We start from the raw sequence: 21,502 nt of genomic DNA, 5'->3' as shown, positions 1-21,502 counted from the left end.
CACTGTCAGAGTTTTTACACAAGCTAACAAATAGGCATAGAAATACATTAAAAATATATTCCCACGTGAGAAAAGTATATAACACCGTGAATATAAACTTTTACTCCAGATCCATTGGAGCGAGAGAGACAGCGACAGTCAGAGATGAAAACTATTGTTTTTAACAGAATTAAACAATTCTGTCACTGCAAACTTTCACAGGCACTACTTAATGTTAGTAAAAATATATTAAAAATATTTTCCCACATGTAGTAATTGTCTAAAGGCCAGAATATGTATTTCTGACATAAGTCTATTAGTGCGAGAGAGACATAGATAGCCTCAACACAATTTCACTTATTTGATCTAAAATAGGTTATATAAATGTCTAAGATTTATATATATGATCAAGTTCAATACAACAAACAATCTGGCAATACAAAAGACCAGTTCAAATGCACTTTTAAGTCACATGTCAAGTGTTTAACTACCTGTCAAAAATCACCAGACAAGCAGAGCACGTGTGAATACTTTAGAGGCTTATTTTAAACAAACTAATTGTTTAAGCGACTTGCCTCCATTTGCCATTAATCTTGGCACCACAAACAATAATCCAGTAATGTTTTTTGCACTCAGAATGCACTTAGAACCACTTTTATACGTACTACTGTACGGAGCGTACTCAGTGCAAGTGCACCGAGAAGATAGTCTCTCGACGGACAACAACCTTTTTTTTTTTTTTTTGATTTAGCGATACGGCGCTAGGCAGGGGAATCCATCTTACGGATACCGATGGGGCCGTCCCCATACGGTTATGTAGTGACTCCTCCGGTCGTAACCCCGCGTCCCGCGTGGTTGGTCGGAGCTAGCCTCCGATCCCCCACGCGTGACGGACAGGTCGCGACCGGCCTTACCCACTAAACCCCTGCCCTTGACCAGAAGGCATTCCTCCTTCCTGGTCTATGTTGAGTCCGGGAGAACTGCTGTCGGCATTATTTTCCCGGGCCCAACCCAGCTTCGCATTTCTGCGATATCTTCCTTCGGCATTCTCTCTGTTACGCATGTGTATATATCATCATACACACATGTGCATTCATTCTTAGGTGTATCCATCCATTCATTCACACACCACCTGCACACTCGTACACGAATCCACACTCTAAGGGTGAACATTCGCACACTTATATCACGCATGCAGGAAATGTGTTTCCAATGACTAATCTACATAAGAGTCTATTTACATATTTACAATTATGTACCTATATATTATTGCACATTTACTACATTTATTGTTAGCATTGTGCACTTCCCTGAGTCATCCGCAGACTATGCGTCACCGCTATCAGAGATGGCGCACTTCTGCAGTCCATTTAGAGGCGTATCTAGGTTCGCACATACCCATACACATACACACACACCCACGCACGCACACACATACCCACACATACCCACGCACACACACGCACACGACACACCCATACATACACTTATTATCCTAGATCGCTTCCACAAAATCTACATATTTACATGTGATCTTTTTCGTCTTAAGCTACACTTAACCTATATTATAGTTGAGTCATCTCTATGTGCCACTTCCTTATTGTGACGATGCTCTGGAAGTGTCGGCCTCTTCTTCCTCGTCGGATTCGGGTGGGATTAGCGCCTCATGCGCTTGTCTTTCCCTTTCTCGATTTTCCTTGGTGAGCATAACTGACTCGGAGAATTGAGTCATTGCTCCCCAGGCTGTCTTTTCTAGAGTGATGGCCTTCACTACTGAATCCAGACTCAGATCGTTGCCGATGATGGTCCTTAGGGCTTCCCTCTCTGTGTCCCACGCCTTGCATTCTTGCAGGGTGTGTTCAGCAGTATCCACCTTATTCTCGGGACAGTGTTCGCATACTGGCGAGCCTATCTTTCCTATTCTATACAGATAGGAAGCAAAACAACCATGACCCGTTAATAGTTGGGTCAGATGGAAGGTCATTCCTCCGTGTCTTCTGTCCAACCATGCGATGAAACTAGGCAGGACGGCATCTCTGGTGCGTACACCAGCTATCATGGGTCTTTGGAGGTATATCTCCCATTGTCGTCTAGTGATCAGTGCTTCGGATGCTCTGATCTCTTGGGCTGCTGCTAGGCACCAGTCACCTTGAGATTTCAAGTCTAAGGTTCTTGTGTAGACTCGTTTCCTCATTGCTGCCATGAGATGGAGGGGTGGTATTCTCGCTAGGAGTGACGCCGCGTCCAAAGAAACCGTCCTGTACGCTGAAATCACTCTCAGATTGGTGATTTTCATCAGCCTATCGAGTTTTTCTCGATTACGCCTTGCCGTGATTAAAGCGTCGCACCATATTGGTGCACCGTATAAGATTATAGATGTTATCACATTAGCGTAGAGTCTTCTCTTGGCCTCTTTAGGACCACGCAAGTTAGGCATGAGTCTGCCCAGAGCTCTAGTTACTTTGGATACTTTCGTCTCTACGTACTCGAAATGATCTTTAAATGACATCCTGCTATTGAGAATAATGCCTAGGTACTTCATTGATGTTTTGGTAGGGATGATCTTATTACCAATTGTAACACATGGTTGTTGGACAGGCTTTTTCCTGCCATGGAACGTTACTGCCTCAGTTTTGTTTACTGAGACCGTTAATCCAAGTCGATTTATCCTGTTGAGAATTAATGCCGTCTGTGTGTTTGCTCTAGCGATAGCTGTAGAGATCGTGTCAGCAGTAGCGAGGATAAGGGTATCGTCCGCGTAGCAGACGATACGACATCCGTACTCGCACCCTTCTTGGAGAACGCTGTCATATCCTATATTCCATAGGGTAGGGCCTAACACCGAGCCCTGAGGTACTCCAGCCGTCATTGGTTTAGTGACGGTTTTTCCTTGTCTATCTATGAATTCGACGGCTCTCTGATAAAGGTAACTGTCGATAATACGTCGTAAATATTCCGGAAAGCATTTTTGTTTCAGGGCTTCTCTGATAGCAGGCCATGGAAGCGAATTGAAGGCATTGCTGATATCGAGACTTATCGCGATAACTACACCGCCTTGATCAATTGCCTCTTCGATAGCTGACTGTACTCTTCCTAAAGCATCACACGTTGATCTTCCTTCTTTGAAGCCAAATTGGTCTTCCGAGAGTTGGTGTCTAGGGTTTTCTTTCATCCAACGGTAAAGCCGGTCCACGATTATCTTCTCAAAGACTTTGCCTAGCTCATCTAGAAGGCATATCGGGCGAACCCTAGGCATCTCCTCTATTGTGTCATTCCCACCTTTAGGTATTAGGACTAGAATAGCTCGTTTCCATCGGTTAGGGAAGACGCCTTCCTTGAGATACGTGTTGAAACAATCGACAATATTGAAGATCATTTCTCCTGAAAGCTTTCCCAGAATTTTGGTAACGATCACATCCGGGCCTGGAGCAGTGTTACTACCAGCTTTGCGTTTGATAGTCTCGAAAACCTCTCGACCAGTTATGAGGCATTCTTCGCCTGCATTCCATTGCCAGTTCCTCCAGATTTCTGCAGGGTTGGATTCCACGCCGCATGGGAATAGAGACTCCAGGAGGGTCTCGGTTACATCTTTATTTAGAGTCTCGGTTAGGCTTGGAGATGATCTTCTTAGTCTATTCAGCACAATCTTGTAGGGTAGTCTCCAGGGGTCGTCTTCGATTGTCTGAATTAATTCTTGCCAAGCTTGATACTTGGCTTTGCTGATCTCGCGTTTTAGAGTCCTTCTGGCGTCTCTATACTCTGCTCTGAGAGATTCTGTCTCTTCCAGGGGTCTTTTGCTTTGTTTGGCTTTAGACCAGGCTCTTCGTGTCGTTATCGAGGCCTTTCTATGGCTCTCGATTTCTGAGTTCCACCAGAACGTTTGCATTTTTGGTGGGCGTTTTTTGACCCTACTGGTTCCAACGTCACAGGCTTGATGAATCGTACGTTCTATACGTCTTGCCTTTTGTTCAGCTGATTCTTCTGGGTCTTGATTACTATCCTTGGGACAGTTCCAAAGCAGAGCAGCTCGGAATTTGTCTATGTCGAGCTTCTTGATATTCCATCTTGGATATCTTAGCGCCTTAAGGTCTTTGTGACTCTTGTCTGTGCTTCCGTCTGTGCGGCCAATCGTCATTTGTATGTATTCATGATCGGATAGTGATTCGATATCACGCATAACTTGCCAATCATTGATAGTGCTGCATATGTCAGCAGTTGACCAAGAGAGGTCGATGATTGATCCATCCTTGAGGTCTGATGCACGTTGGGAGTCTACCCGTGTTGATCAGCCTCAGATCGTGTTCCGCAGCCCACTCATCTACCAGCTCTCCTCTTCGGTCAGTGTAACGCGATTCCCAATGTGAGGACTTCGCATTGAAGTCTCCACATATAAGGGTTTTTCCGCCTAATACTCTGATTGCCACACTGAGCTCATCAAGAAAGGTAAGAAAATCTTCCCGAGAGCAGTTTGGGGAAATATAGCATGATATGATGTTAATATTCCCATGCTCCACCACTACGAAATCTCTAGCCGTATAGACCAGGGAACAGGTTTGGAATATGCCTGTCGGTCTCCAGTGAATTGCAGCCAATTTGTTGCCACTACCATACCAGAAAATACTATTTGGAACGTTACGAGGTTCCGATACTGCACAAACAGCGACATTTAACTCTGCCATGTGCTGTTCTAGCAGATTTTGGGCTTGCCATCCTCTTCCTAGATTACACTGCAGAATCTTACATATCATTGTCGGTTTCTATTTCTACCGGCCTCCGTTCCAGTTTGTTAGACGAGCCGGGGACAGGCTTCGGGTTCGTTTTGAAATCTGCCTTGCATTGGTTAGATCCAACTCTGTGGTTGGGATCTTTCCCTTGCTCCACACATAGAATACATCTGATCGGGTTTTGACAGTTCAGTGCAGGGTGGTTCTCTCCTCCGCATCTGAAGCAGGTCTTGCTCCTGTCAGCGACAGATGTACATTTGTTCCTTAGATGGCCGTGTCCCCAGCATTTATAACACTGGGTCGGTCTGGCTTTGAGGAGCTCTATTCGGGCTATCGTCCAGCCAATCTTAATTTTGTTCTTTTGGGTTGCCTTAATAGCAGCCGCAAGAGGACACTGAGCCCACACTGTAAATAATCCGTTGGACATGGGTCGAATTATGCCAACTTTGACCTCGTCAGATTTACAATCTCCCGCTGTGGCGATCACATCAGCTACTTCATCAGCGACGACCGAGTCGTCTATTCCGATTATTCTTACTTCGCCTTTCACGACTGGTCTTGTAACTACTGCCGTTTCACCTAGTACTCCGGCAACTTTCTCTTTTAAGGCCTCTGATAGCTTTATCTTTACCAGGCACTTCAATTACAATGCCTCCGTTTGCAGTGTGTCTAATGGATGATTTGTCAATCTGCAAATCACCGAGAGAGATTTCTTCTCTAAGCTTCTTAAAAGCGGCTGCATAGGAGAAGCCCTCCGCTATTCCTTTTATCGCAACAGCTGCTGTTTTAGGGGGTCTTCTTTTCTTGTTGTGGTTGCCTTCCTTTAGTTTAGCAGCAGCAACCTTTTGATTGATGGGGGCGGTCTGCTTATCCTTCTTTTTTTTTGTCGTTTGTCTTTTTAGATTCGACCTGTTGCCAGACCTCCTCATTCTGACCAACTACCTCCATAGGTTCGCTAATATGTGAATCTAATGACTTTTGGGTCATCATCTTTCCTTTAGGAGCAACGATCTGGATGTTGCTGGTTATCCTGGGTTTATTTGCTAATCCTAGTGAGGACTGGACTGGGACGGTTACTGGAGCAGGACTTTGTTCCTGCTCTTTAAGAGATTGTCTCAGTTCCCTCTTCCTCGAGGTCAGCTCTACAATACGACGAGACAACTCCGCATCAACATCATGATACTCTCTCAATGAGCTTCTTTCTACTGCCGGAATCGGTACTGAGACACTTTTAAGTGGGGGTCTCATGACTACATCTGTAAATTGCACGTTAGCTGCATTTACACTGGAATTTGTAGGTGTATCCTTCCTTTCCTTAGATTTGGATTTAGATTTGGATTTGGAGCTCTTGCAGGGAATCTCTATCGGGGAGGTTGCCTTCTCAGCTTTCTCAGTAGCTCGGCCTCCTTTTATTGCTCTTTTAAGATCGCCAACTATATATTGAAGATCTTGTACATCGCGTCTTAGTTTGGCGGTTTCTCTTTTTGATGAGGCTAGTTCGGCGGCTAGCTCTGTGTTTCTTCTTCTTAGATAGCTAGGATCGCCGGCATCTTGGATTTTTTCGCCAAAGACTTTAAGAATTTCTTTGATCACACCGACTCTTTTTCTTATTTGACCACTAAGGGCACCTTGATAGTTGCTATTCGCCCTAATGATCTCAATGTCATCTAGCCATTCAATGGCCGACGCTCTTATTTGAGAGACCGGGGCGATGTTTAGCTTGTCCACATTTTCCGGGAGAGGACGAAGCCGTTGTTCGATCGTTGGTTCGTCCACGCTTCTCTTCTTTCTCCCAGGTTTCTTGGGAGGTTTCCTAACACCCCTGATTTCCGCTTCGGAGCATGACTGCGATTGCGGTTCAGAGTCCGTGTTCACATTCATAATGTTCCAAGTGATCGCCATTGAACCACGCGTGATCCTTTTATTAATCGATTCTTCGTCCGTGTCAACGCATGGGATTTTGATTATTTGTGAGGTCAGGTCATCTGTATCACTGTCCCGTTCCGTCTTCTTTCTTTTTCCCCGAACTTGAGCCGAGGTGGATGCCACTGAGGTGTTGTCCATTTCAACCTCCAGAAGGCGACACTCTCCCCCCCCCGCGAATTGCATTGTGCGGGGGTCCTCGCGGTTGCGACACAGGGCGGTATCGACCCCACGTCGCGCCCTCTCAAAGAGTTTGGGAGGCGGGGTCGCGGCTCGAGTATCCCGCTCGAGCCGCCACCCCCCGCCTCCGGAGCGGTGCTCCCTCCCCCTCCCGAAGGGAATGGGGATTCGGCATTCGCCCCGGAGGCCCTCTCCAGAGGGTTCCTCTCAGAAGGAGAGGAACCCCCTCCGTGGACGGCGTTGCCCTCCCACCGGTGCCTTGTGGCTCCCGGTGAGAGGGCCCCGCGCGTCACGTCTCCGTCATAGAGGGGGGCCCAGGCGCCCCAAAGGACGCGTGGCCTCCCCTCGGTCCCCCCCGATTACGGCTCCCTCCGCTCCCTTTGGGAGTTAGGATTCGGCCGCAATCGGGGGGGTTTCCCGTTCGGGGGCGCGGCCGCGCCCACCTCGCCTAGGCAAGGCGGCGCACCCACGCCCCCGATTCTCGAGAGGTCTTAGGGGGGGAGTCCGAGGACTTAATTGTCCCCGACCCTCCCCCGGCAACCTCATCCCGCGTCATATGGCGCGGGTGTAAAAATGGCGGACCCTCCCCGCCCCCCGCCACCACGGGAGAGTGATCTCCCCAACGGCGGGGAAAGAGAGGGCCCACCCCCTCCTCCGCGACTGCCTCCTGCATCGCTGGGGGCGAGCCCCCCCCCCCGATTCCCGCCACCACAGACGAGCGAACTCGCCGATGGCGGGAAAAGAGGGGGCCCGTCCCCGCTCCTGTCATCTCTATTTCCACCAGGAGCGCGCCCCCCCCCCGATTCCCGCCACCACAAACCAGCGAGCTCGCCGATGGCGGGAAAAGAGGGTGTTCGTCCTCGTTTCCACCGTCTCTGCTTCCATCGGGGGCGCGCCCTCCCCGATTCCCACCACCACAAACGAGCAAGCTCGCCGGTGGCGGGAAAAGAGGGGGCCCGTCCCCTTCCTCCTCGTCTTCCTCCTCCTCGTCCGAGGGCTGGGAGTTGCCTCTCCCAGCCCTCTCCCTCTCTCTCTCTCTGCCTCCTCCTTCTGCGACATAACTCTCTCGCAGAAGGAGGAGAACGCCTTCCAAACCTCCTCTCTCGCCACCATCTCCTTTACTAGAGATGGCAGCGAGAGATCTCCCCCCCCCCCTAATTGCTGCCTTCAAATCTTCTCTCTCCTCCGTCCAGGCCACACACTCCTGGAGCGTGTGGCCGGCGGTATCCCTCCTATCGCTGCAATGGTGGCAGCGTGTCGTGCGCTCCTTCTTGATGCGACACAGGTACTCACCGAAGCATCCGTGCCCGGTGAGCACCTGTGTCATTCGGTAAGTAACACCCCCCTTGACCCTGCCTAGCCATTGTTCCAGGCAGGGCCGGATGGCCCCGACGGTTTACTGCCCCGGCAGTTGCGGGTTTTGCAACATGCCGGACCAGCTTTCTATTAATTGCCGTCGGGTGTGGGTCCTCAGTGTACGCCGGACACCTGCTGTGACGGCCGTTTCCCTGCCTCTGTAGCCCGCGTGTACGCCTGTATACTTCAGCGTACATGCGGGCTAATAACTCTATAGGGGGTACTCCTGAGAGTACCCCCACGGCCGTCCAGCTTACCGTACGGAACCCCCGGCATATACGGTTGGCCACCCGCCTTTGCAGCTGATGCAACGCATCTCTGAGTTTGCGGGTGGCCTCTACCTTTTCTGCCCATACGGGGGCTCCGTACATAACCATAGAATGTATGGTTTCGGCGTAAAGTCGGCGAACCCTTCCGTCAGGTCCCCCGAGGTTTGGCAGCAGGCGGCATAAAGCCATCGCTGCCTTGTTTACCCTTGGGGTCAGCTGGCGGAAGTGCTCGCCGAAGGCCCACTTGCCATCCAGGTGGAGACCCAGGTATTTAATTCGGGTCCCCACCTTTATTGGGGTGTTTCCCACCATTATCTGGGCTTTAGGAGGCGCCCCATGAGAGCCGTCATGGAAGAAGACGGCCTCTGTTTTCTGGGGCGCCACCTTCAGCCCAATTCCTCCTATAGTGCGCACGACACGCGCCACCGCAATATTCGCACGCGCCACTGCTTCCCCCCAAGTGTCCCCCCCGGCCATGATTAGCGTGTCATCTGCATAGCAGATGACGTCACAGCCAGGGGGAAGGGCAGTCCTCAGGGTCACGTCGTAGGCAAGGTTCCACATGAGGGGGCCTAGAACTGACCCCTGTGGAACCCCGCACGACACCTCGACCCTGCACTCCTCGGCGTTCTGGTCTACGTAGACCAGAATTCTGTCCCGGAAGTAGTCCGACACGACTGACACCAGGTAGGGGGGTATCCTGTGATATTTCAGGGCATCCCCCACCCGGTGCCAAGGCAGGGTGTTGAAGGCATTTGAAATGTCCAAAGAGACTGCCAGCAACACCCCGCCTTCCCTCACGACGGCCTCCGAGACGGAGCGGACACGCAAGATTGCGTCAACGGTTGACCGCCCGGCCCGAAAGCCGTACTGTCTGTCGTCTAGGTTTGGACCATCCCGGGACAGGTGATGGACGAGGCGGGCAGCGATGATTCTTTCCAGAATCTTTCCCGCCTCGTCCAACAGGCATATTGGTCCTGTACGCCGAGGGCGAATCCCTAGGTTTCCCTTCCTTAGGGATTAGGACTATAGATGCCCTTTTCCACTCGCGGGGGAAGGAGCCCTCCTTGAGGCACCCGTTGTACAGGCGCCTCATGGGCTCGACCAACTCCTTGGAGGCGAGGGCCCAGATTCTTCCGTGGATGCCGTCAAGTCCAGGGGCTTTCCCCTTCTTGATCCTCTTGACGGCATCCCGGATTTCTCCTCCCGTGACCCCCATTTCTGTCTCATCCCAGTCCTGCTCCCCCGCCTGTATCGGGTTTTGTGTGCCCGACGCCCGGGGGAACAGGACCTCTATGATATTTTTTACGAGATGGGGGTCCAACGACTCCGTTAGTGGTGCCGTCCCTCCTCTCAATTTGTTGAGAACTATTTTATAGGGACGGCCCCACGGGTCATCGTCTAGGGAGGAGATTAGTTCCTCCCAGGCCCTCGCCTTCGCCTGTTGGATGGAGGCGCGTAGGTCGTCTTTTCTATGTTTATAGGCGTCCCACGCGTCCTCCAATCCTTCTGCGTCCAGTAGCGCGTGCTTCTTCCTCCTTTTTATTTCCCTCCTTGCGTGGTCGGTGGACCGCCTCAGCTCGGCGATGTCCTCCGACCACCAGTACGCATGCTTCGGGGACCGGGTTTTGACCTTGGGCATGGCTACGTCGCATGCTTGGGTTACGACGCTTGTTAGCCATGCCCTATGCTCTTCTAGGTCCCCAGTCCCCTCTTCCTTTCCTATCATGGCGGCATTAATTGCCGCCATAAACATATCCGTGTCCAACTTCCTGAGAGGTCATCTTTTGGAGACCGCCTCTTTTTGTAGGCGACGCTCTGCGACCTCCCTTGTGGTGATGGCGACGGAGATCTCTATGTATCTGTGGTCAGATAGAGTTTCGATCTCCGTCGCCACCCTCCACTTCTTGACCATCCTTGCCGCAGGGCGGGTCATCCATGTGAGATCCACAATTGACCCGCCCTGTCGGCGCACACATGTCTTTTCGCTCCCCAAATTGAGGAGCGTCAGGTCGCATTGCGCCGCCCACTCTTCAACTTCATCACCCCGCCAGTCGGTCCGCGGGGAACCCCATGCCGTTGATTTAGCATTGAAGTCTTCCGCGACCACTATCGGCTTGGGGTGATGATAGGCGATCTCCCTCTTCAGGGTCTTTAACCTCTCGCCGAATTCGTTATTTTTTAATCTCGGCGGGAGGTACACCCCTATAACGATGATGGGCCCCCAGGAAGCCGCCACGTATCCCTCGCCCGCCTTTATGAAATTTAGGGGGGGGGGAGTCGGGCGTATTCCTCCTTACTATTGCAGCGGAGCCGTCGGTGCTTTTAACCCAGTTTTTATCGGGTACTTTGTACGGCTCCGCCATAATACCTAAGCCGCAGGATCTCTCCGCCATAGTATGGACGAAGAGATCCTGGGCGTTCCTCGCATGGTTGAGGTTGGCTTGGAGTATTCTATCGGCCATCCTCAACCATCTTCGTTCTGGTTCCTCCTTCCGACGCTATTTCCATAGCGTCAGCGTTTCCCTCCCCCAGCTCTTCCTTGAGGCGCTGTCTCTTGCCAGCGCCTTGATTGCTGGGGGGGTTTCTCCTTCCTCAGCTATTCTCCTGCCTCCCTTTGCTCTGGGGGGCCTCTGTTCCTTGGGCCTCTCCTGGGTGGTTTGCGTGGGAGAGACGTTTTCCAGAGGCTCCACCTCCATTCGCGTTGCCCCGGATTCTTTCGGGGCTCCCACCGCCTTTACTAGTGGGATGCCCCTTCTTCCTTTCTGCACCGGTTTGCAGGCTTTTCCCCCCGTCCTATGATTGGCGGGGAGGTTCTTGTCCCCGCAAATCGCGCAGTGTACCGGGGCTTCGCACGTCTTGGCCTCATGGCCTTCCTGACCGCAGCGGTAACATTTACCACTGCGGTCCGCCTTGTTTGGGCATCGCGCTCTGACGTGGCCACCCTCCAGGCATTTATAACACTGGAGGGGGCGGTCTTCAAGGATTTCCACCCTTGCCTGTGCCCATCCTACCTGTATCTTGGCCTTTTTGGCCACTATGTTTGCGGCCTTGATTGGGCATCTGACCCAGGTCATCTTAATGCCGTTGGGCGTTATTTTTATTTTGCCCACGCTAACTTCTTCCTCCTCACAGTTGCCACCTTTTGCGATGGCTTCTCTGACCTCCGAGGGGGTGACCGACTCGTCCAGCCCCCTTACCCTAAGCTATGCCGTCTTTGTTGGACGCTGGATTCTCACCCCCTCCTTACCGACAAGGGCTTGTTTCAGCTTTAGAGCTAGCTTATCTGCTAGCTCGCTGCTGTTCTTGCCGGGGACCTCATATATCAGGGCTCCGGTGATTGCTCTCCGGATCTTAACCCCCTCCTTAATGCCTATTTCTTTTAGGCTTTCCAAACCTATTTTTTGTCGGGCCTCTGTCATCATCTCTTCGTATTTCCCCGGGGGGCAGGTGATGGTTATCGCCGCTGTGTTTGGTTCCCTCCGTTTCTTGGGGGGTCCAGGCCGTTGCTTTCCGTTTTGGGCTGTAGCAGGGCTGGGAGCCCCGGCCTTTGATACTGGGGGTTGTTTGGTCCCTTTCGCCTTTTGTGCCGTCCTTCTCGATACCACCGTTGACCACTGCTGCTGCTGCTGCTGTTGATGTTGTTGTGGTTGTGGTGGGGCCGATTCCCTCAATTGGGGCTTACCTCCCTTATTTCTCTGCTCTCCATTCTCCCCTATTGTTTTTGACGTTTGGGGGAGAATTTTTTACGGAGACCCTCTCTATTTTCTTTACCCTGGGCAGGGCGGGTCTTGCCGGTGGGTTTAGCGTTGTTGCTGGGACTGGTTCTGCCTTCCCTTTTTGGTGTGCAACTCCCTTTTGCTTTTTTGGCGCACTCTTTTGCGCTCTCTCAGCCTCCTTTTTTTTTTTTTTTTTGGCTATAGCTGGGAATCGGGTTGCCCAGCCTTTGGTCCATTATGCGTTCGCATATGCCCTCCATCATGGCAATTAATGCATCCTGTTTTTGCCTCTCCTCGTTCCTCTCTTGGGAGGGTTGTTCGGTGATTTCGATCAATTTTCCTCTTGTTTGAGGGATCGGGGCTTGTTTCTCCTTCTTTCCTCTTCCTTTCTTTCCCTCTCCAAGTGGGGGGAAATCCTTTTCTTGGAAGATCTCCGATTTCCAATTGTCCACTTCCATTTTCTTCATCTCGGGAACTTTTGGGGGGACCCTATCCTTGGATAGAGGTGTCCTTCCAATAGTTCCTCCCCCCCGGGTTTTGGAGGGCTCCCCACTTGTTGACGGAAGTGGAGTTTCCGTGATCGGGTCTATCCCGATCGCTGAGATTCCCCCGTCTTCCGGTGGAGGCGAGTTTTCCCTAACCCATTCCTCTGTCCTTTTTCCTCGTTCTTGGAATAGGGAGAGATCTTGTTTCTCCCAGAGCGGTTTTTGGTGGGCTTCGGTATCAAGGGGCTTCCTTTTCTGTTGTTTAGTTTGTTCAACCATTCTGCGCAGTTGCGCGTTCTCCATCCTCAGGAGATGCATTTGGTGTTTCAGTTCGTTTATTTGTTCCACCACTTGCATTTCCGGCGGGTTTTGTGCTTTTAGCGCCAAGATCATTGCAGCCGCACACATGTCGGCCGCAGCATCCTTCGCCAGCTTTACAAGCGTACCCTTTACGTTCCCCGATTGTACGGCCATCTTGTATATGTCCGTACTTTTTTCGGAGATCATTGCTTCCAGGTCTAGTACCGGCGCATATCTGTACTCTTCCTCTTTTTCCTTGATTCTCTCAAGGAACTCCTTGTACGATTTGGTTTGCGCAGGTTTGATGAGAGGATCCAAAATGCCCTTTTCTTTCTGGATTTTCCTCTCTTCTTCCTCCTTGCTTTTCTTTTCTTTCAGGATCTCGTATTGTCCTGTGGTGACTGGTCGGCCTCTTCCCCTCTTTTCTTTTAAGGTGGGGATTATGCTCTCTTCAGCTTGGTCTCCGTCTTCTTGTGGTTCCTCCAGATGGTGTGGTTGTGGTATCCCTCCTCGCTTTTTTATTTCTCTATCAATCCTTCGATTGATTTTGCGGAAGGAGGGTAGTTCCGCCCTTTCTGTATTGACGCTGCTCTGATCCAGTTCCAGTTCTGGATCAAAACTGCTGTATTCAGAGAGGGACCCTATCTTTCCTGCCCACCTTGATCTCGAGGGGCTCCTCGATCTATCGGCTCCTGATAAAGATGAGGCTCCAGCTCTTCCCCTTGTTCTTTTTGCAATGAATGAGCCCTCCGAGGATGTTATACTCGTTTGTGAGTCAACCCTTTCCAGCCTTATTGTGAGTTCTCTCGAGATTCCGAGAGAGCTCTGTAATGGCGAGGTCTCTTGCAAGGCCGCGGCAACTTGTGCCATCGTGACCTGCCCCTTCCTGTGAGAGAGAGCTTTCTCACGTTCATTTTCTTGGTTTGTATTTGTGGTGTTTAAATTCAGATTCTCCATTTCAATTATCCCACTCTCCCGCTGCGGCTCCGTCCCCCAGGGTATACCCCCACCGGCCAAGGGGTGCCCCGAAACATGACCGGCCACACCCCAAGGCCACGCCCCAAGTTCCCCCGGGGAGGGGACATATGTCTTAGGCCGGGGGGATACCGCACCCCGGCCAGATTCCGAGCCCCTTACACACCCGTGTGGGATTTGACGCCCACACGGGCTTTCAGGGGTCCCGCACCTCCGACAATGCGGGTACCGCAGCGGGCGGCGCCACCTGGGGGGCCCCACGGACGCTTTGGACAGGGTCGCCGCTCCCCGGCCCTGCCCTACACGCCATGGCGACCAGCATATGTGGGCGCCCCTCGTCGAAGGCTTTCGAGAGGCAAGCGCCTCTCCGGTCGGTCGGTTCGGAAGAGGAAACGGTCCCGACCGACCGGAGATATCTACTCTCGCCGCCGGGCCCCGCCTCGGAAACGTCCAAGCGGCCCCGGCGGCAGGCGGCCGCGGCACCCTCCGGGCTATGCCCCTTGGGTAACCCCTCCGGGCTATGCCCCTTGGGTAACCGCGGCGCGCCTTCTCCGCCATCCTCGGCCCGGATTCGGAAACGTCCGAGCGACCCGAGGATGGCAAGTCGCAGGGACGCTGGGACGAGAGCACGCTCTCCAACCAGCACCCTGCGACTTCCCTCTCGCCGTCGAGCCCTGCCTCGGAATATGTCCGAGCGGCCTCGACGGCCGACCCGCGTGGTCCCCTCTGGGCAGTGCCCCCTGGGAAAACCCTCCGGGCCACGCCCCTCGGGTGACCACGCGTGGCCGTCTGCACCGACCCAGCCCTGCCTCGGAGACGTCCGAGCGGCCTGGGTGCGGCCTACCCCAGGGACGCTGGGACGGGGACCCAGGCTACACAGCCTGGAGACCCCCAACCAGCACCCTGAGGCACCTCCCTGTCCTCGGAGGCCGTTCCACGAACGGGCCCCGAGGACCGATCAACATGGCCCCCTCCGGGCAGAGCCCCTTGGGACAACCCTCCGGGCAAAGCCCCTCGGGTGACCATGTCGGTCCCTCCGCCGGCGCGACCCCCTCCGGGCAGAGCCTCTCGGGTAGTCGCGCGCGGCACCCTCTAATGTGGCCCCTGCCGCCGACGCCCACCTTCCACCCCCCAAAGGGAACCCCTAAACGAGCCCCTCCCCCCAGGACGGAGGAGAGGGAAAAACCCCGGACGGCAAAAGCCGCCTACCCGGCAGGCGTGCCGGGCCACAGAGCATGGTGGGAAGGGAAGCGCCGAAGCGCCGTGCATTCCCTTCTCCTAACGGTGTCATGCCACCGGGCGTTTGAATTTCGGGTCGCCATCCCTTACCACATACGAGCTGAAGCTCTAACGGGGAGGTGGGCCCCGTCTCCCCAGAAAATGGAAATCTTCCACCCCCCGAAGGAGAGCCCCCAGAGACGGAGGGCGTGCCCCCCGGACCGGGGGCAGTGTACCTCGAGAGGTACGGGTCGCTGTTGGCACCCCTTGCAAGACTATCCTCTTGCAAAGGGTGAGCCCCTTTGCCACGGCAAGGCCGCGACCCACGAAGGGAATAAGACGAGTAAGACTCGAATGCCCCCCTTTAGGTCTCCCTCTGCTAGGGTTCTCTTCCCTTTAAAGGGATATCTGGACCCTTTTCCAGATCTCCCCTCTTTACCCTCGCGTGTCGTTCACCGAGTGTTTATAGTGGAGTGAACGATCTCCACTAGGCAGACGTCTGTATTGGCGGAAAGTCGCCACTCCCGTAGAACCCTCGGACAAAAAGAGCTTCGTTACGAGGCTCCACCTCCTTGAGGGCACAGTCCTTTTCCTAAGGGTACAACTTTCCCAGCAGAAAGGAAGGTGCAGATCAACACGTACGCCTTTGGGGTAATGGTGCCTTCACTACCCCGGCCCACGTGAGATCAGTTCCGCAGGAGTACGTGCTCGCCACTGTTCAGACCATGCCACTTAGTACCAAGATGTTTCCATGCTGAATACATCTTGGCCCCGGCCGCCTTCGCGTTTTTATACGAGGGGAAAGGCGGACCCCTGTTTGTATGATGTCTGACCCTTCGAGCAAGCTCGAAGAGCCATCATCATCCCTACCCGTGTCCCCGCCTCCGAGTTTTTATACGAGGGGGAAGGCGGACCCCTGTTGCTGGCGATGTCAGCCTCCAGGACTTTGTCCCTCCACTTGACATCCCCGCGCCCCGTTGGGCATCCGTGACTCGATGTACCCCAGTGTGCCTCCGTTTTTTCCGAAGGGCGAAGCACAGCCCTTTTACCCCTGTTGCCTGAGCACCAGGGGAATCTACCCGGACCTCCCGGTGGAGGGTCGCGATCTACGTCCCTAGCCGCTCTCCGATTTTTCAGGGGGAGGCGGACCCCCGTTCTGTAGCCCTGGAAATGTTTACCATGCTGAAACTCCCAGCCCGGCTGCCTCCGCGTTTTTATACGAGGGGGAAGGCAGACTCCTGTTTGTATGATGTCTGATCACTCGAGGTAAGCTCGAACAATTATCATCATCCCTACCCGTGTCCCCGCCTCCGCGTTTTTATACGAGGGGGAAGGCGGACCCCTGTTGCTGGCGATGTGAGCCTCTGGGAGCATGTCCCGTCACTTGACATCACCGCGCCCCGACGGGCATCCGTGACTCGAAGTAATGTACTTCCGTATTTCCGAAGGGTAAAGCACAACCCTCTTCTTCCCTGTTGCCAAAGCACCGGGGGATTCTACCCGAGCCTCCCGGTAGAGGCACGCGATCTAAGTCCCTAGTCGCTCTCCGGTTTTTCAGGGGGAGGCGGACCCCCGTGCTGTCGGCTGATCGCAGCTCCGGTAGTGTTTGCAAACAGAAACACTTCCGTCCCGGCTACCTCCGCGTTTTTATACAAGGGAGAAAATAAACCCCTGTTTGTATGATGTCTGATCACTCGAGATAAGCTCGAGCAACCATCATCATCCCTACCCGTGTCCCCGCCTCCGCGTTTTTATACGAGGGGGAAGGCGGACCCCTGTTGCTGGCGATGTCAGCCTCTAGGAGCATGTCCCGTCACTTGACATCACCGCGCCCCGGTGGGCATCCGTGTCTCGAAGTAAATGACTCGAAGTAAGTGTGCTTACGAATTTTCGGAGGATTAAGCACAATCCTCACGACCACCTCCTTCCGCACCCTTTCAGGTGAGAGAGAAGACGGTCACGCGAGCAAACTCCAGGCGATCCAAAGGACAAGGCCAGCAGATCACCCCGGCACGGCTCGAGCCCGCCGGTACATCACTGCTAGCCGAGTCCCACGGTGGAGCTGCACCTACCCGATTATCTCCCATCCTGGAGATGCAATCTACTAGCGAGGAGACGGTTGTTCCCAGGAGGCTCGCCGGTGCTAAGCCGTCTCCCCCCAAGCCACCGCCCCCCGTGAGTGCTTCACAAGTGAAGCACCCGTGCCGTTACTCCATAAGATTTGGGACTTGAGCCAAGCTATGGGTCCCTCCTCCTATGGACGGCTAATCCGAAGGGAAAAGCTCTCTCGGATTCGCGCCTAGTGCGCCGCGAGGCACCTTTAGAGTCCCCAGCTCCCCCGGCCACGGCTTAAGGACAATTGTCCTCGCTCTACAAGCCTAAGCGTTCGCCCGGCGTTCGAGCGTGACCGTAGCACTCGAGGGAGGAGCTAAAAAACCCCGCCAATGCCCAGAGATGTATGTCGGTACACACACTCTGCCCGAAACCATTGCCCCGTTAGCCGCCGAGGGGGTACCTCGACGTTTCCAGCTCTCACCGCGTGGAGGTGGGGAGGCACATGGACCGGCGTCCTTTTCATATATGACCCCTGAGACTTCCCCACCCTCGAGCGGAAGTGGGTTCTCGGCAATCCATTTTTCCGTCCTGATCGTCCATTGATTTCTCCGAAGTGATCTTGTGTTATTCTCCGTGTCCTCCTCCTGGCTTGTGTTGCTCCATAAAGCTGTGGTCTGTTTCTTGGGCATCCTTAACTGTTGTACAGTTTTTCTGAGATGCTCATTCTCCACCCTCAAGGCTCTTACTTGTTGCCTAAGTTCCCGCAGCTGACTATCTATTGGCTCGGCTATCGGATTTTGCGCTCTAAGCGCAAGAACCGTTGCTGCCGCGCACAAGTCCGCTGCTGACTCCTTCGCTTGCCTCATCAGCGTGCCCTTTAGATTCCCAGAGCCCACTGTCACCTTGTAAATGCCCATAGATTTCTCTGCGACCATGGCTTCTAGGTCTCCTATGGGGGCCTGTTCATATTCCTCCGTCTTTGTTTGCACCCTTTCTAAGTATCCTTTGTAGGATTTTGTTTGGGGCGGTATAACACGGGAATTTAGGATGTTTTCCTCGCGTTGTCTCTCCCTTTCCTCCTCTTCTTTTGCCTTTCTTGCTAATCGTTTAGCAGACTCTCCCGTGGTTAGCGTGCGTCCTCTTCCCCGTTTTTCGGTCGTGTCAGGGACACCGGGAATACTGCTGGTTGAGGGTAGCGCTTCCTTATTTCCTTTTAACAGGATTTGCTGCATTTGTGCGCTCTGCGAGATTTGCAATATTTGCTCCTGCAGATCGTCCTGTTGTTGTTGCTGGTTGTTGTCCTCAATTTTGTGCGTTATCACTGCATCCAGCAACTTCGTATGGCTTCTAAACATGGAGTTATCCCTCTTTCCCTCTTCCAGACTATCGTAAGGGTCGGTGAGGGTATTACTCAGATTGCTATCCTCCGGTGCTGATGCCGAATTGTTTCTCGACCTCGACCTTTTGGCCTTTCTTTTCGGTGAAGGCTTCTTAGTGGCCTTTCTTTTCCTCAAGCTTCTGCATGCTACCCATTGGCCGCTTGAGAGACTCGTGTCTGAGTCGACCCGCTGTAACGAGATTGGAGTTAATTCCTGCTCTTTGTAAAGGTCTATCCTTGCCTACCGTTCCTTGTGATAGTACGGCTCCGATTGCATAGTCCAAGGCATCGGTAGTCACGTTGAATTCTTCATTGAAATCCGGATACTTTAGCACTGGCGCTGTCGTTAATTTTTCTTTTAATTTTTCAAACGCGATTTGTTGTTCATTTTTCCATTTGAACATTTCCGTTTTCTTCGTTAATTTTGTTAACGGTTTTGCGATTCGCGAAAAATTTTCTATTTTTCGGTAATAACCCGCTAGTCCGATAAACGATTGTACGTCTTTTACTTTCCGCGGTGTCGGAAAATTTTTTACCGCCTCTAATTTCAACGGATCTGGCAGTATACTGTTTTCGGAAATAATATGTCCAAGGTATATTACCTCTTTTCGTAAAAATTCGCATTTGTCAAGCTGTAGTTTAAGACTGTGTTTTCGTAGGCGTTGTAATACTTCCGCGAGTCTTCTGTTGTGATCCTCTAAACTGGATCCGTATATAACAATGTCGTCGAGATAAACGAGACATCGGAGCTCTTGTATCCCGGTTAGCACTGAGTTCATAAGTCGTTGGAAAGTCGCAGGCGCGTTTTTAAGTCCAAACGGCATTCTATTAAACTCGTAGTGTCCGTAGAGAGTCGAGAAGGCTGTTTTATTTTTGTCGCGCTCGGCCATCGGTATCTGGTGATACTCAGATGCGAGGTCGAGCGTCGTAAAATACTTCGCGTTTCCCAGCTGATCCAAAATATCGGTAATATTTGGCAGTGGAAATGAATCGCCTATAGTTAATTCATTTAACTTCCGGAAATCGACTACTACTCTTAATCGCGGTTTGCCTGTTGCGTCAGCCTTTTTTGGCACTACTAATAACGGTGCATTCCACTGGCTAATGCTTGTACTAATAATTCCGTCTTTTAGCATTTCCTGTACTTGCTTGTTCACTTCTGATTTGTGTTTCTCGGGAAGGCAATACGGTCTCACATTGACGGGTGAGGTATCGGCGCGCGTGCTTACTTCGTGTTTTAGTGTTGCTGTGCATGACAGTAGTTCTCTGCTTATATAAAACACGACGCTATATTCTTCGCATATTTTATGTATTGCTTTCCTTTCTTTCTCATTTAAATGTTTTGTGCGTAATAATTGTCAAATTCGTTTGTCACGCATTAATAGATTCGGAGTCTCGTCTGTATGTATTGTGTATAACTCGTGCGCGTTATATTCGCAAACGTCTTCTACGGTTATGAGGAGTGTGTGGATCTCGACCGGCTTATCAGTTGTATTAATTACATTGATGGTTTTACACTGACATTGGTAATTCTTTGGTTCTACCAAACATCGTCCGATATATATTCCTGGGGCGGCTTCTTTGGCTCGAATAATCCCTGTCTTATTATGATTTGTTATCGCGTGTATAATTGTTTCACTACGCGGGTTTAAGATAATTTTGTTATACGGTTGCAATTTCAGGACGGCGTTTCCGATTTGTAATTCGCGTTTTTTGTAATCGCACGTGACTTGCTGCTTCTGGAGAAAATCGATTCCCATAATCTCGTCGTATTTCATCGGGATCATCTTTCACGACGTAAATCGCGTGTTTTATCTTGTTTTCGTTTAACTCAATTATCGCGTACATTTTCCCGATTGTCTTTGCTTTATGACCGGTTATTCCAACGAGGGTTATTTTATCATTGTAAATTTCGGTCTCGCCCTTCAAGTGTTTCACTTTTATCAATGAAATCGTAGCTCCTAAATCGTAAAGCATATTTACTTTTCCGCGTTTTGCCTCTTGCATGAGCAGAGTAATTATATTTAAACTCGCTCTCTTTCTCGGCGTTCGGCGCACGTGTGTCACCTGATATTCGAGCGCGCGAGTCTTCTTAATCTTATCTCCACGCTCTCCGTCTTCATCGCTGCTACGTTCAGACTCGGAATTTCTCTCCTGCCGGATTCTTTGATTATCTATTTTATTAATACTTTGCGGGTTTTTTCGATCCTCTGGTTTGTTTCGTGGGAGCGTCTTATTTTTTGGTCGCCCGTTTAATTCCCAACATTCTTCGCGGTTATGTCCACGCTTTTTGCAATAATTGCAAAATGGTGGATACGCGTGAGGATTTTTCCGGTTTCGGCAGAACGTTGACCTTGCTACGACAGTCTCGTCCGTAATGTCCGGGTTTTCCACATCTATAACATTGTCCGTTGCTAGGTCCGATAAATCTCTTTTCCGCGCTTGCGCCGGCTATCGCTTCTTGAAGCGTCGTATATCGTTGTGAGCGTACGAGTACTCTTAAGTCGCTTTGTAGCCCTAATTGAAAATTTAATAACGCTTGTGTTTGGATTGTTTGTAAGATAGTGCGTTTCTCTGAGCTTGCCTGGTTTCCTTCCTCTATCATTGAATCGTATAAATTCATAGCGAGCTGGTCGACGCGTTGCCCGAAACTTTGTGCTGACTCATTATATTTCTGCTTTAGTGAATTGAATTCTAATTGTAAGTGGGCAGTACTTTGCTTGCTTTGGTATGCAGTCTCTAGTTGTCGTTTTAATTTTTCAAACGTTTGTATGTCTCGCGTTTCGAAATCTTGCATGGCTTTACCCTTTAATTTAGTAAATAGTATGCCTTGTATCAGAGATTCTTCGTCTCCGGGGTGTATGTTTTGCATTGTATATGTGCATGCGTTCAGAAATTCCTGAAGGCGGTGTCGCGATGTACCGTCGAATTCGGGTATCAT

General features: G+C 51.7%; 2 protein-coding genes across 2 annotated transcripts; both read right to left on the bottom strand.

Annotated features, from left to right (window-relative positions):
- Nucleotides 1-4,187: 4,187 nt before the first annotated feature.
- Nucleotides 4,188-4,658, bottom strand: LOC146723191 (uncharacterized). Its single transcript, XM_085482947.1, has one exon. It carries the CDS (start codon nt 4,656-4,658, stop codon nt 4,188-4,190), a length of 471 nt encoding a protein of 156 aa, XP_085339073.1.
- Nucleotides 4,659-10,211: 5,553 nt separating this feature from the next.
- Nucleotides 10,212-10,896, bottom strand: LOC146723190 (uncharacterized). Its single transcript, XM_085482946.1, has 2 exons — nt 10,732-10,896; nt 10,212-10,685 (listed from the first exon to the last, which is right to left on the bottom strand). Exons 1-2 carry the CDS (start codon nt 10,894-10,896, stop codon nt 10,212-10,214), a joined length of 639 nt encoding a protein of 212 aa, XP_085339072.1.
- Nucleotides 10,897-21,502: the final 10,606 nt, after the last annotated feature.

The sequence above is a fragment of the Nylanderia fulva genome, unplaced genomic scaffold, assembly GCF_048542155.1.
Source record: "Nylanderia fulva isolate GAGA-0341 unplaced genomic scaffold, ASM4854215v1 Scaffold220, whole genome shotgun sequence".
Lineage (NCBI taxonomy): Eukaryota > Metazoa > Arthropoda > Insecta > Hymenoptera > Formicidae > Nylanderia > Nylanderia fulva.
Note: the sequence above shows the minus strand (reverse complement) of the source record. Positions and strands in the feature narration are given on the sequence as shown.

What these genes read in the sequence shown, in the direction of transcription:
- LOC146723191 (XM_085482947.1), bottom strand. Translation starts at nt 4,658, where the DNA reads ATGGCAGAGTTAAATGTCGCTGTTTGTGCAGTATCGGAACCTCGTAAC.
- LOC146723190 (XM_085482946.1), bottom strand. Translation starts at nt 10,896, where the DNA reads ATGGCCGATAGAATACTCCAAGCCAACCTCAACCATGCGAGGAACGCC. An exon ending in CCGACGGCTCCGCTGCAATA is followed by an intron (nt 10,686 to 10,731) that starts GTAAGGAGGAAT and finishes AATTTCATAAAG; the next exon opens with GCGGGCGAGGGATACGTGGC.